The sequence below is a fragment of the Dendrobates tinctorius genome, unplaced genomic scaffold, assembly GCF_039654945.1.
Source record: "Dendrobates tinctorius isolate UK_male_01 unplaced genomic scaffold, ASM3965494v1 ptg000032l, whole genome shotgun sequence".
Classification (NCBI taxonomy): Eukaryota; Metazoa; Chordata; class Amphibia; order Anura; family Dendrobatidae; genus Dendrobates; species Dendrobates tinctorius.
The window spans coordinates 15,672,823-15,687,500 of record NW_027361700.1 but is presented as its reverse complement, the minus strand read 5'-3'; the positions used below and the strand labels follow the sequence as shown (position 1 = coordinate 15,687,500).

Genomic DNA, 14,678 nt, shown 5'->3' with positions numbered 1-14,678 from the left:
ACTATATGAATGTCAGACATGTACTGAGCACTGGTTATTAGAATAATGGGAAAGCACCAAACAGCCTGTCAGTTTAGCAGACACCAGAAGGGGAAGTACGGTATTTGTTTTCCATAGCAATTTGAGGTTTGGAAAATCCAAACATATAGGTTAGAAATAGTGTCTCTGGCTGCATCGTTGTGCAGTAGATCTTACATGGGTTTTTGGAGCTGCGCTAATAAAGTTAGTCAGCATGTAAATCCTGCCGCTGTTTGGTCCCATGTAGGTCTGCATTTGTAGACTGAAATATGTCTCGTCTCTGTCAGGAATGGTGGACCCATTTGTGGCTGAATGAAGGATTTGCCTCCTGGATTGAATACCTCTGTGTGGACCATTGCTTTCCTGAATATGATATATGGACACAATTTGTTTCTGCCGATTATACTCGTGCTCAAGAACTGGACGCCCTGGATAATAGCCATCCAATCGAGGTACTGCCATTCACTTTATTAATGTTTTTTGTCATTTTGATGTAGGTGGTTTCAACCAAAACTAATCAAAAGGCCTCTCTTAAGCTCCCCTTTGTTTCATGCATATCGGCATGGCATACCTTCCATTACGTATGGGGGGGCTTCCTGATTATCCCCCAGCAGCATCTGTCAGGGGATCGGGCTTTGTCATTTCAGTTGCTGAATCCTTTTGTTCTTTGGGGATACATTGCTTTGAGGCGGCTTAAACCCCTCCTAATGAGAATTTGATCGGAAGTTTGGGACAAATATAGCATCAAGAAGAGACTTCAGCTGACAGGTTTCTGTTTTGAATGGCCAGCCTACGGTTCATTCATTCCCCTAAGAATATGTGTACACCTGATAGTCCTCTTTTACTCTGATGGATTAGTAATCTGTAGTTTTATGGTCTTTCTGTGCGGTTTTGTGATCTCCACTTTACACAAAGTAGTAGAATCCAAAGTGGAGTCCAGCGGTGGTCAGCATGGATGTCTAAGTCGTGAGATAAGCCACAAAGCGCTTCTGGGGGATCCACAATGTAGGAAGGGTTTTACTGTACTTGTATCACCGTTGATCAGAACTGTAGCTGGATGAAATTACTACACTATGTGCCTGAATGTGACATTAATACCATTATTCCTCATTCAGACATCTGTTTTTCATGTATCTGTTATAGCCATGGTTTTCACCGATAGAATACGTACTCATTATAGTCGATGGAGCTGTTCATATGCCCTTTTTTTTTTTTTAATTTGCGTCAAGGAGGACAATCACCCATACAAGTCTATGGATCTTTTAAAATCACAGGCAGCATATGGATTCCAGTCTGTGCATGGTCTGATTAACTTGTAGTAGATGGGAAATTCGGAAGAACAACATTGACATTTAGGCCATTTTTTATATTTGTAATAATTTTAAAAACTATACGTTGTTTTATTTTATTTTTCGATGTAGGTAGATGTTGGACATCCCTCTGAAGTGGATGAAATATTTGATGCCATATCATACAGTAAAGGAGCATCAGTTATCCGTATGCTACATGATTATATTGGTGATGAGGCAAGTATGGTGTAAATTAACTCCTTAAATACTCATGGACTAAAGCTGGCTGAACTTTCTTCTGTGGTCTTCAATAGCTTCGGACTTGCTCTTTAACAACCTATCTCACAAGATAGACATAGACAAGCAGCAATGGATGTTGTATAACTTAATGTTTTAGTGTGATTTTCCATTTCGTGGATGAAACCCACTGGCGGATGTTTTGAGATTCCATTTCTCTCTCTGTTTTACAATTTTCTTTAAATACTGTTACCAGTATGTACATTCGTTTTTTGGTGCTGATTTATTGGACATCAAAACTTGTCCGTTTGCTACATTCGTTATGTATCTGATCCTTTACATCTCCTCCAAAAAACTAATTGGTTTAAAAAAAAAATGGACTAAAGTTGGCCTTACACTGTAAAAAGAATCTGTCTCCAGGTTTTTGCTACTACATGAGAGCAAGTTAATGTAAGAGCTGAGACCCCGATTCCAGCGATGTCTTACTGGGCCGCTTGCTGTAGTTTTTGAAAAATCTCTGTTTTTCTCTGCTACAGATGTACTATTTCTCTGAATTCTGAGCTCTCTATAACCCGACCCATACCTCTGATTGGCAACTATCTGCTATGCACAGGGTACATACAAAGCTGTCAATCAGTGGTGGGGGGTGACTTATACAGAGCTCACGAGTAAAGGGGGCTCCTTGGCAGCAGGTTTAGTAGTCTTTTAGTGATAAATCTACTGCTGATAAAATGGTGATTTTGTCCAAACCACAGCAAGCACCCGAGTAATCGACACTTCAGTGATGTCAAGGTCTCTCTCTCTGTTATGTTGCTCCCAAATTAAGTGGCAAAAACTGATGACTAATTCCCTTTAAATAGTGAGGGACAGAGGGAAAGAAAAGCTCATCTCCCACAGGCACAAAAAGCTCAGACATATTGAAATCTAACATGACTGATACCATTTTTCGACTAAATCTGCCATCTGAGGTGTTTAACCCCCCTGGGTAAAAAGTGGCTTATATGTACAATGCTTTTCGGGAGTGGGTGTATTGTGCAGGCTCAGGAGCTGAGCCTGCACCATTCCTAGGAGAATATGGGTTTTATTTAGCCATCATCTGTTTCTGACAGCAGCTAATGGAGCCAAGCTCTACTTGCTGCTGTTGAACTATCTCTGATAGTTGCATTTATAGCACATGGCATCCGTAGGCACCCTGTGACGTTCTGATGATTTCTTTGTTCTATTTGAGAATGCAGTCGACTGCATATGGTCCAGGGACTTATGTGTGAAGGTGCTGCCTAGAGTGAACACCTTTTTTTTGTTTTCTTATCATTACTGATACAAATCCTCTCTCTCCTCATGTAGGACTTTCGGAAAGGCATGAACCAATACCTCACTAAATTCCAGGAGAAGAATGCTGCCACAGGTATTTCATGGTCCTGTCATTTTGGTGACCATTAATATCTTTATAGTGATGCCTCCACCCAAACCTACCTTCCCTTTTCCACTCAGCTCCCCTCGCACAGCTGTAAAATGAGTGCTCTTTTCTACAGAGGACCTATGGGAGTCTCTTGAGCAAGCCAGTGGGAAGCCAATTGCTGCTGTAATGAGTTCATGGACCAAGCAGATGGGTTTCCCATTGATCTATGTGGAATCAGAGCAGGTATCTGCACGAAACTCCCTGTTACACGGCACTCAATGTTCTCCCATGTAATGAATGTGATAGGGCATGTAGGACTACATCATGATTATAATTTACTGTTTTTCAGAATGATGACACAAGGATATTAAAGGTGTCACAAAGGAAGTTCTGTGCTAGTGGGCCACATAATGGTAAGACTTGCCCAGCTGCATTTTTTTTGTCCCTTCTATAGCCCTCAAACGACCCCTAAACATGGCTTATAGTAGCAGACTCGCCCGGTCATATTTTGCAGACAATGCTGCTCCCCTGTACAGTGTTGTCATTGTAGTCTCAGTAGTCTCACTTGTGCTTTTCTGGAGCTGCTCAAAGCTATCCTACCTTTCTTTCTTCCTATTTCTCTTATCTCCTTTATTCTCCCGATGATAGGTTGGCTGGTAAGCCTCCAGCCCCTCTCTCCATATAACATCCTCCTATTGCCCTCGCTCAGGTGAGGAGAGCCCCCTTTGGATGGTACCGATCAGCATCTGCACCAGTGAATCCCCAGCCTCCGCTAAATTGAGATTACTAATGGACAAGCCAGAGATGACTGTTGCTCTAGAAGGTGTGACCTCAGACCAGTGGGTTAAGGTGAGCCTAAATATCATGCATAACTGGACCAGTATATATATGTATTAGCCGCAGGTCTTGAAAGCCTTCTCCTGCCAGTGATGGCCCACCACTGTCCACTGATGGTACGACTTTCACACTTTTCAGTTAGTTTTTTTTTTTTTGCACTCATTGTAAGCCATCAGAAAAAAAAGAAAATAGATGCATCCTGGAATTTTTGTAGCTCATGTTTGCAAACTGTGTAATGTCTCGAGTATCTGCAGAATTTCTCAAGTCTTTCTACGTGCTTAATTCTGCTCTCATCCAACCTAGTTAAATCCGGGCACGGTTGGTTTCTATCGCACCCAGTACAGCCCTTCTATGCTGGACAATTTACTGCCTGGCATTAGAGATCTCTCCCTTCAGCCAGTGGACAGGCTAGGCTTGCAGAATGACTTGTTTTCCTTGGTAAGTATGGAAGTGAAATAAAAATACAGTCTGTGCCTGATTTGCCTTCAGTCTGTGTTGCTAGAAATGGTGAAAGCCTTGAACTTTCCCAGTATTATTAATGTGTGTCCCTCCTTCAGGCGCGAGCAGGCATCATCAGCACGGTTGAAGTCCTTAAAGTCATGGAGGCCTTTGTGAATGAACCTAATTACACTGTATGGAGCGACTTGAGCTGTAATCTAGGGATCCTGTCCACACTCTTATCTCACACAGAGTTCCATGAGGAAATTCAAGGATTCATCAGAGATATCTTCTCACCAATTGGACAGCGCTTAGGCTGGGACCCCAAACCTGGCGAGGGTAAGGTGATCATAAATGTGTTTTGTCCAAGAACTCCCGTGTTTACTCATCTTTTCTCATGGCAGGACACAAACTACAAGCAAAAGTGTTTACATTGATATAAATATGCATTCTCATGCCAGTTGAGCACGCGTCTTGATGGAGATGGATATCGAAGACTGAGTTCACATCTGGAGGCTCTGTTAGCAGAACTGTTTTTCACAAGGGCAAATCACTGGTCACAGCTGTGACATTTTTTGGACTGCATTCAATGTCCATGTAGTCCATTGATGTCAATCGGACAATATATTGTGATTTTTGCTTTATGATGGAAGCCAGATGGATGCAGATGTGAATATAGCCTTATGTGTGTGGCCATGTAAAAAAATAGCAGTTTTCACATGTGCTGACATCTAGTGACAGAACAAACAAAACATCTCATTTCTCCTTCGCCTCATTGGGGAACACAGGACCATGGGTGTTAGGCTGCTGCCACTAGGAGGACACTAAGCAATTATACAAAGAAATTAACTCCTCCGCAGTATACATCCTCTGCTGGCTCTACGTTGAATCAGTTCTTGCTTAGTGTCTGTAGGAGGCACTAAGGTCTTGCTTCAGACCCCGATTCCATTTTTATTTTTAATTTTATTTTTTATCCAAAAGGAAAGGGCGATGGGGCCTTTCAAGGTCTCGAACTCCCAAAACCATCAACAGGCGGGCACGCGGAGTGTCGTCTCCCCGTATCCCCTCCTGCAACCTCAACACCAGCCTAGCCTCTTCTTAGGGGCGATGTATCCCTTCAGTGGGTCTGCTCTCCCCACACTGACAACAGACAGAAACATGGAACATGGGTTGTCACCCCCAAGTACCCCTTCTGGAGCCAGGTTTTCAGCCGGACACCTCCATGCAAAATAATTACTTCAGGTAACACGCAGAGGCTCCCATGCGGTGTCTGTATGGCCCCACTGCACAACCACTGCCAGAAAGTGGATGCTGACAGGAGGCGAACGAGCCCTCTCCACCTCCTTATCAAAGGGATAGTGGATTGAGGAAGGCCTGCGCTGCCACAATCTTCAGCTTGGCCACACTATGCACCCGGCTCTGCTTCAGCACCCGGCTCTGCTTCAGCACCCGGCTCTGCTTCAGCACCCGGCTCTGCTTCACCACGCTCCTGGCTCTGCTACATACCCTGTGAGTAGCAACAAAGTTCCCTCCATGGTCCTGTGGGATGTCCGGGCCCCCAGGGGGATAGGTGCGCTGACTACTACGCTCCAGCGCCGCCGCTCTCTCCACCGACGCCACCGCTGACATCGCCGTGACGCTGCCGCTGCCTCAAATTCAAGCCCCGGCTTCTAGCTGGGATAGGCCAGATTCCGCCCACCCGGCCGGCTCTACCCACTTTTTAGGCGCTTCTGCTCCTGGGCTCTGACTCTGCCCCCTTTTGCTGCTGCCGCTTCTCGTTTCTAACGAGAAGCGCTCTCTGACTCCACTTCCAGTCAACATGTGTCTAACCACAGGCTGGGGACGCAATCTTCTCACCGCACGTGTGACTTCAGGTACTTACAGCGGTGCAAACTACTCTGGGGGCACAGACACAGGACCTGGGTAAGCTGATACACAGCACTTAACACCTTCCCTGCAGCAGCCTCTAAGCAGCACCTTTATGCAAAATGTCTTAATCAAAGGCATCTAAAAAAAGCTGATAAAACAGTGGTGTATGCCTCATGTACCGCATGTAATGCCCCACTACCACGGAGGCGCACCGTACTACAATATTTGCGGCCTGCTACCCCTCATGCGCGCAAGAGCCTCCCGCTAATGCCGACCCTAGTTGACCTAGTCCACCTGAGTGGGCCACGTCCCTGGCACAGTCCATGGCTTCCCTGGCTAAAGTCATAGAATCCTTCCGTGATTCCTCCTCCAGCCAGGGCATCACTTTACCCCCCTTAGAGGGCCCTTCAGCCGCGTAAAAGTCTTCCTCAGACAGGGGCCGGACTGCGGCAGAAGATACACAATTTTTGAGAAAATGTCCCCATGACTCGTCCTCCAGGCACTCTGGTGCCTCGGCATCCGCAAGCTTTGCTTCCCGCTCCCCCTCACCAGGGGTTTGCAGCGAACACGACTCGGAGTGCGAGTCAGATGTGGCCGTAGACCCGAACTCATTAGAGTACCAGGAGTCTCTAGATTTTCTCATTGAAGCGGTCAATAAGGCTCTGAGAGTAGACGATGAACCCGGAGCTATTCCGGATCACACTGTGTCTTTTAAAAGGACCAAATGTCCTCACAGGGTTTTTGCTAACCACCCTGAGTTTACGGACCATGTTCAAAGGCATAGGAGTCGCCCAGACAAGCGATTCTCAGGGCAAAAACCGTTGGAAGCACGGGTATCCCTTTGCATCTACTCTACGAAAGCAATGGACTGAGTCCCCTGCAGTAGATCTATCCATATCACGGCTCGCTTCCAAAACTCTCCTGTCTGACGGCTCGTCCATCAAAAACACCACTGATCGACAAATTGACAATCTTGCTCGATCAGTCTTTGAGACTACCGGAACAGCACTCTTCCCTTCCTTCGCCGCCACTTGGGTGGCCAGAGCTATGGTGGCCTGGGCAGAGGCTCTAGCGAAGACTAGTCGAGACGATAGCCTACCTCCTGAGAAGGTTAGTCTCGCTTACCAGATTGCCCGGGCAGGGGATTACGTTGTGCATGCTTCCCTAGATGTGGCTAACTGTGCCACACTTGCAGCCGCAAACGCCGTTACCATCAGGAGAGCCCTATGGCTCCGAGAGTGGCAGGTGGACTCCGCTTCCAAGAAATCCTTAACTTCCCTGCCTTACCAGATAGGGCATTTGTTCGGAAATAAACTTAACCAAATTATCTTGGATGTTACTGGAGGAAAGAGCAAATTCCTCCCTCAACAAAGACCCAGTCAGCCCTTTCGGAACCAACACCTGGTCCATCCCAGAAAATCTCCTTTTTGGGGATGATCCTGGACACTTCCCGAGGGTTGGTAATTCTCCCTCCAGAAAAGATTTTGTCACTGATCCGGGGAGCCCGGAAGCTTTCTCTTGCCCAACCCACTCCCTGCGGTTCGGCATGCAGGTCCTCTGGAAAATGGTGGCGACAATAGAAGCTGTACTGTTCGCTCAACTACATTTCCGTCCTCTGCAGCAGGCATTCCTGTCGGTGTGGGACAGAAATCCGTCCTCTCTGGACCGCCGGTTTCGCCTGTCCCTCCGGATCAGGCGGTCTCTGAAGTGGTGGACGTTGACGTCCTCATTGAGTCATGAAGGTCCTTTCTTCCTGTCCACTGGCTAGTGGTGACCACCGACGTCAGTCTTCTAGGTTGGGGAGTGATCTTCCGTCACCACACGGCTCAGGGACGCTGGTCCATTCAATAATCGTGGCTCCCGATCAATATTCTCAAGATCCAGGCAATCAGACTAGCCCTTCAGCGATTCCATCAGCTTCTGGACGGTCGTCCCATTCGGTTCCAGTCGGACAACGGTGGCGTACATCAATCATCGGGTGTACACGAAGCAGAAGAGCGATGCTCGAGGTAGCACACATTCTGCAATGGGCCGAGAAAACCATTCAGTCATTTCTGCAGTTCATATTCCGGGAGTAGAGAATTGGGCAGCAGAGTTTCTCAGCCGCCAGGGCCTGGCCTCGGAAGAGTGGTCGCTTCATCCGGAAGATTTTCAGCAGATTTGTCAGCGCTGGGGAACTCCGGATGCAGACCTCATGGCCTCCAGGCTAAACGCCAAACTTCCGGCATTTGTAGCTCGGTCCCGCGACTCATTAGCCATCGGGTTGGAAGCCCTGTTACTTCCGTGGCATCAGTTCCACCTCCCTTACATTTTCTCGCCACTTCCGCTAATTCCAAAGGTCACCCGACAGATCAAGGCAGAAGATGTTCCGGTGATTCTCGTCGCACCAGACTGGCCTCGCTGAGTGTGGTACGCGGAACTAGTACAACTAGTCGCCAACGTTCCCTGGCGGTTACCGGACCACCCAGACCTTCTTTCTTAGGGGCCAATTTACCACCAGAATTCGAATGCTGAGTTTAACGGCCTGGCCATTGAATCTTGGATACTAGCACAGGCCAGTTTTTCACATCAAGTAGCTTCCACCATGATTAACGCCTGGAAACCTACATCCATGCACACTTACCATTGCGTCTGGAAGACCTTTTTCTCCTGGTGCAAAATCCGCGGATGTTCCCCACTTGTATTTTCTATCCCTTCCTTTTTAGAGTTCCTCCAAGCAGGATTAGACTCAGGCTTAGCTCTGGGGTCTCTTAAATGACAAATTTCAGCTCTATCCGTCCTGTTTCAGCGAAGGATAGCTTTCAATTCACAAGTTAAGACCTTTATACAGGGAGTGTCGCACCTTGTTCCGCCCAACAAGATGACTTTAGAGCCTTGGGACCTTAATTTGGTCCTAGGTGCTTTGCAAGAAGCTCCTTTTGAACCTCTGCAGGATACAACCCTTACCCTCCTTTCTTGGAAGGATGCTTTTCTTGTGGCGGTAACATCCATCAGGCGAGTCTCGGAATTGGCTGCCTTGTCTTGCAAGCCGCTCTTTCTCGTTTTCCACCAGGACAAGGTGGTACTGAGGACGTCTCCGTCCTTCTTACCTAAAGTCGTCTCCTCTTTCCATCTAAATGAGGACATAGTTTTGCCCAGTGCCTGTCAGGGCACTCAGGGAATACATTTCCCAAACGGTGCCTTTCCGCAAAACAGATTCCCTCTTTGTGCTTCCAGAAAGGGTCTCCCTGCTTCTAAAGCTACAATAGCCAGATGGATTCGCTCAGCATTCCAAGAAATTTACCATGTCAGAGGTCTGCCTATCCTGGCGGGGATTAAGGCACACTCAACTCTGCCAGTGGGGGCTTCCTGGGCCAATCGGCACCAGGCGCCGGCTCAGCAAGGCTGCTACTTTGTCCAGGCTGCTACTTGGTCCAGCCTGCACACGATTGTCAAGCATTACAAAATTCATTCTCAAGCTTCTGCAGATGCGGCCCTTGGCAGACAGATTCTGCAATCGGCTGTATCTCACCTGTAGGGCAGATTTAACCTGTGGGGAAACGAGGCTTTAGCAGTCATGATGTTTCCCACCCAGGGACTGCTTTAGGACATCCCATGGTCCTGTGTCCCCCAATGAGGCTAAGGAGAAACAGGGATTTTTGTGTGTACTCACCGTAAAATCCTTTTCTCCGAGCCAATCATTGGGGGACACAGCACCCGCCCTGTTGGCCTGTGGTTGTTCTTTGGTTTTGAGATGTTGCATTTGTTTGTTTGATAATAAGGTACTCCTACTGCTTTGGCACTGAACTGGTTCAACGTAGAGCCAGCAGAGGGTGTATACCGCGGAGGAGGAGTTAATTTCTTTGTATAATTGCTTAGTGTCCTCCTAGTGGCAACAGCATAGCACCCATGGTCCTGTGTCCCCCAATGATTGGCTCGGAGAAAAGGATTTTACGGTGAGTACACACAAAAATCCCTGTTTTACAGCTTTCAGTGAAATTGAATCAGTGGCCTTATTGGTCAGTGAGTTAAAGGTAAATTGTCAGGAAAGTTAACTCTTCTAAGCTGTCTTTATGGGCATGCAAGTCAAAAAGTAAAATTATATCTTGATATGTTATTTGATGTCTTATGCCATAGAAATTCATGTTTTTCTTAAAATGTAGATGAGCAGTTAATTTCTTTGTGCTGGACACTGATCTTCATGAGAATCTGCCTCCAGAGCTTATGAAAGGGAATATTACCAGTACAAGACATGTAACAATTGATCGTCTGCTCTCCTGATCTACATGTTTACATGCCTATATGGACTGTTTGGGAGGGTTGATACTTCTGACAGGATCACTTTAAAGTGTACCTTCACTTAAAGAGAAAAAATGTGCATATACATTGCATAGCAGAATCTGCTTGTAAATGGCAACACAAAGTACTGTCTACTGGTGCATCAAGATGAACAGCATGGACCGCGATTGGTTTGTGATGCTATTTAATAGCAGTGTCTGCAATGAAGTCTATAACTAGAAAAGTAATTATTGCATACACTTATTCACTATAATAATTCTTCTATTGTAGGCTATGGCATATCACATGCCATAAATGTGTTATGAGACAACCCCTTTAAGCAAACAATATGATATGTTTAATTTTCATTAAACAACGGCCATTAACTCTACTTTAGGACGTTTCTTTATTTAGGTGTATATCCTTTACCTTTTAGGACACTTGGACGCACTGCTGAGGGGGCTAGTTTTAGGGAAGTTAGGAAAGGCTGGCCATAAACCCACCCTGGAAGAAGCACGTCGTAGGTTTAAGGACCACGTAGAAGGAAAGATCACGCTGAGTGCCGACCTTAGGAGCCCGGTTAGTTTTTTTAATTGCAGTGTTTTTTTTCTTCCCCAACATCTACCTAAATCAAAATCTATGTTCCCAGGTTTACGTGACTGTCCTGAAGCATGGAAACGCCACAACTCTTGATACCATGCTGAAGGTTAGTGCCACCTGTAATGTTATAACCTTAAGACTCTTCCATCACATATTTGGTATACCAATAAGTTTTTGCATGGTGTGAACATATTAAAAAAAACCTGATGCACAGATACTTCATGCTGATACAGGTTGTCCCCAGGTTACGAACTAGTTGAGTTCTGTATGTGTTCGTAACCCAAATATGTATACCAGTTGGAACAGGGCAGGGATTAAAAAATACTACTACTCACTGCTCACCATCCGGTCCTATTCTTTCCATTGTGTCGCATCACATGTCCAGCTCTTTACTACAGACCAGGACTTAAGGCCGTCTGTAGGCTTCGGAGGTTACTGCATGTCATAATATTCTGACCTCATCGCCATGATAAAACGCAGTGACCTTCGGGGCTTGGATGTGATCTCAAGTCTTGGAAATCAGGCATTCAACGGCGTAAAGAAGAGCACTGGAAGACGGACGGAGAGGACAGTGGTGAGGTGATTATAGGTTTGTTTTTTTTTGTTTGTTTTTTTAACTTTTCACACTTGTAATTGGGGTACTGCCTATAATTGTTTTTGATGTCAGATGTGAACCCTAAACAGTGCTAACCACTGAGCCAACTTGCCCAAAGAAGGTAGCCAGCCTTTTGATATAGAGAGGGATCATCTCTAGTAGGTGGCACTAGAGAGCTTTTTTTTTTTCTCTTGGATGATGGCTGATTTGCTACCATTCACACAGACCTATACAAGATCAGACCATTATCAGAAATAAATGTAGGGTAAAAAGTGCCAAACTAAAAGAAGCCCTGTAGCAGGAAACTAAAGGAAACGTGAACAATGGTAGATTGACTGGCCATTGAGGAAGCTTCATAGTATTCTCAGCAGCCATCACCAGACTGAACACTCAGGGAATCACATGTTTTATAATTGATCCTAATCATTTGTGTCACCATAAAAATCACAATGGTCATGTTCAGATAATGAAATGCTGTTAGGATCATGTACCTGAGACCTTCCTGTCTAGTGCACAAATCTGTGATTCACATTTCTCATTTGTAAATCTAAACCAAATTGCACACGTTTGTGGTGGCGGGAGTCAACATTAATATTACCTAGCTATGTACAGTGCCTGGCATCACACGTTACCAATATCTTCCACTTTTACACTTTCAGCTCCACAAACAGGCTGACATGCAAGAGGAAAAGAACCGAATTGAGAGGGTTCTTGGAGCTATTTCTTCCCCAGAGTTAATCCACAAGGTGTTAAGCTTTTCACTTTCGGTAAGTCTGTGGTTGCGCACCCACATTTTCTCACAACTTGTCTCCATAGTCATTGGTTTCTTCAAAGTTTAAACAGTAAGCAACTGATGCTCACCCAAATATCCCTGTCCACCTGTCAAGAGAGGTTGTTCACACTAGAGTAATGGTGTCAAGCACATCCTCCAGATCCTTGTGCTTCTCTTTGCTTTCTAGGAAGAGGTACGTCCTCAAGACACAGTGTCTGTAATAGGAGGTGTCGCTGGAGCCAGCAAACAAGGCAGGAAATCTGCATGGACCTTTGTGAAGGAAAATTGGGAGGAATTGTATAACCGGTACCAAGGTGGCTTCCTTATCTCACGACTCATTAAAGTATGAAGTCTTTTTCTTTTTCTGTGAGATTACTTTACTTTATCTCATGCTTGTGACATTGACCGTCTCTTGCGGCTAACACATTTATTTTTGACCTTCAGCTTTCTGTGGATGGCTTTGCTAGTGACAAGATGGCTGCAGAAGTGAAGGTAAGCTGCTAGTATAATTTAGTGATTTCACACTGACCTCACTTTTTTTATGTTTTTGTATGAAGTTTTTTGGTATATAGGAATAATATTTAGTGTTTCTCTGTTTATTTCTCCCCTCTTTCCTTACCAGACATTCTTTGATGCTCATCCAGCTCCCTCTGCTGAGCGTACGGTGCAACAGTGCTGTGAAAATATCCTACTGAATGCTGCCTGGCTGAAGAGAGATGCAGACGCCATGCATCAGTATCTACTCCTGCGCAAGTCGCCCTCCTCTACAGTGTGATTGTGCGCAGTGATTCCCATCCGCCTGCTCTCTCACCGCCCCAACAGGCTAAACCCTAGGCCCCCTGCTATGGGAGGCTATGTACCCGTCCTCCCTTACCCCTCAACACCCTTTACACCCACTGGGAAGCTGGTGCAAAAAAAATGAACGCTCCCATCTGATCCCTGCTCTGTCCCTAATCAACTCCTTAGGGATTTTATTCAATTGCCTCAGTCAAATCTGTATATATGATAGAAGTAGCATCAAGCTGCTAACTGTGAATCTCCCAGATGCCCTTTCTGTGCAAATTCTGCCTGAAAGTAGATGTGGAGAAAGAATGTTTCTATTGGCTCCTGTGAGATAGAGGTACCAAACACCAGTGTAGAGGGTTATCTTTAAGTAAGGGGGCCGCAACTTGACGAGTTATTACTGAGTGTGCATTAGCCAAGGCCATTAATGGAAGGTGGCTGGGTTTAGATGGATTTTTTTTTATCCTTTCGTTTTCTGGTGAGGGCTTTTCACTTCATGTTTGGTCCTTAATTACCTCTTGTATTTTCCCACATCAGAAAATTGTACTTGTTGGCTGCCTATTTTGGTCTTACCCGTTATACCCCTTGTTCTGAAAGGAGTATCTAAGCGGGGGTTGTGTGCACTCACACTAATCCTCTGCCCACCACTCTTTCTGTGGCCTGGGCCAGTACTGGAGAGACCTCCATTATGTAGGTCTGTCTAGTACTAATAAGCATATCTATACTGTAGACTTCTTTTCTTACCTGTGCTGGAAAGAAAAAGGTGCAGGCACTGTTCTCATGTTCTTGATGTTTTCTTCCCTTTCCTTCCAAATTCCTAATTAATTTTTAGGTTACATCCTCGTTCTGGGTTTGTACAGTCTAATGGTGTAGTGGCAGAGGGCCATGGGCCTTGGTTCTGAGACTTGCTTACCTAGGTTCTCTTTGTGCTATTGTTTTAAAACAAGAAAAACCGTAATAAAGAATTGAAGAAAAAAAAATACAAAAAAAAACAAAACAGTTGGCGTTAATAAAAACAAAATGTGAGTGTGTAATGAATGTGTGGTTGTGAGTTTCTGTTACATTATTATTGTTGGTGTTCCCAATATTAATAGATAATATTGTCACAACTATGTTGTCAGGTGTCCCAGGACCAGGGGCTTCTTCCCTGTCCCTAACGCCTAGGGGTGCTCTAGCTCTCCTTGTTCCCCTGATAAATTCTGATGAAGATGCAGGGGCCACGTATTTTGCCTTAGCTGCAGAATCCGCCATCAGTCTGTATTCCACCCAGGGAAGAGGGGAGTAGTAGTATAGTGTAGTGCACCAACCAGACTAACAAGGTAATACGAACAGGGATAATGGAAAATACCAATCATACAAATATACACATAAAAAAACAGAAGTAAACACCGGGGAGTGGAGGATGGCGTTAAACCAAAGTAGGAGAAGAAAGGAAATCATCACACACTCAAAGCCTAGCAACAGTCACCGATAAATCCACCAAACGCCTTCTCCTATGATAACCAACCATACCCTCCAGCCATGCAGTGTAAGCTACTCTAATAATGAGTGCTAGCTAGGACCCAGATTATATAGGAGATGGGA

General features: G+C 45.4%; 1 protein-coding gene across 1 annotated transcript in view; it reads left to right on the top strand.

Annotated features, from left to right (window-relative positions):
• Nucleotides 1-14,128, top strand: part of NPEPPS (aminopeptidase puromycin sensitive) — a 95,641-nt gene extending 81,513 nt beyond the window's left edge. Inside the window, exons 10-23 of the mRNA XM_073572477.1 lie at nucleotides 306-470; nucleotides 1,440-1,544; nucleotides 2,889-2,949; nucleotides 3,077-3,186; nucleotides 3,293-3,356; nucleotides 3,653-3,792; nucleotides 4,084-4,218; nucleotides 4,338-4,557; nucleotides 10,781-10,923; nucleotides 10,994-11,050; nucleotides 12,199-12,306; nucleotides 12,499-12,654; nucleotides 12,756-12,803; nucleotides 12,934-14,128. Coding sequence (XP_073428578.1) covers nucleotides 306-470; nucleotides 1,440-1,544; nucleotides 2,889-2,949; nucleotides 3,077-3,186; nucleotides 3,293-3,356; nucleotides 3,653-3,792; nucleotides 4,084-4,218; nucleotides 4,338-4,557; nucleotides 10,781-10,923; nucleotides 10,994-11,050; nucleotides 12,199-12,306; nucleotides 12,499-12,654; nucleotides 12,756-12,803; nucleotides 12,934-13,086 — 1,665 coding nt within the window. The 3' untranslated portion in view covers nucleotides 13,087-14,128. The remainder of the gene's footprint in view (nucleotides 1-305; nucleotides 471-1,439; nucleotides 1,545-2,888; nucleotides 2,950-3,076; nucleotides 3,187-3,292; nucleotides 3,357-3,652; nucleotides 3,793-4,083; nucleotides 4,219-4,337; nucleotides 4,558-10,780; nucleotides 10,924-10,993; nucleotides 11,051-12,198; nucleotides 12,307-12,498; nucleotides 12,655-12,755; nucleotides 12,804-12,933) is intronic.
• The last annotated feature ends 550 nt before the right edge of the window (nucleotides 14,129-14,678 follow it).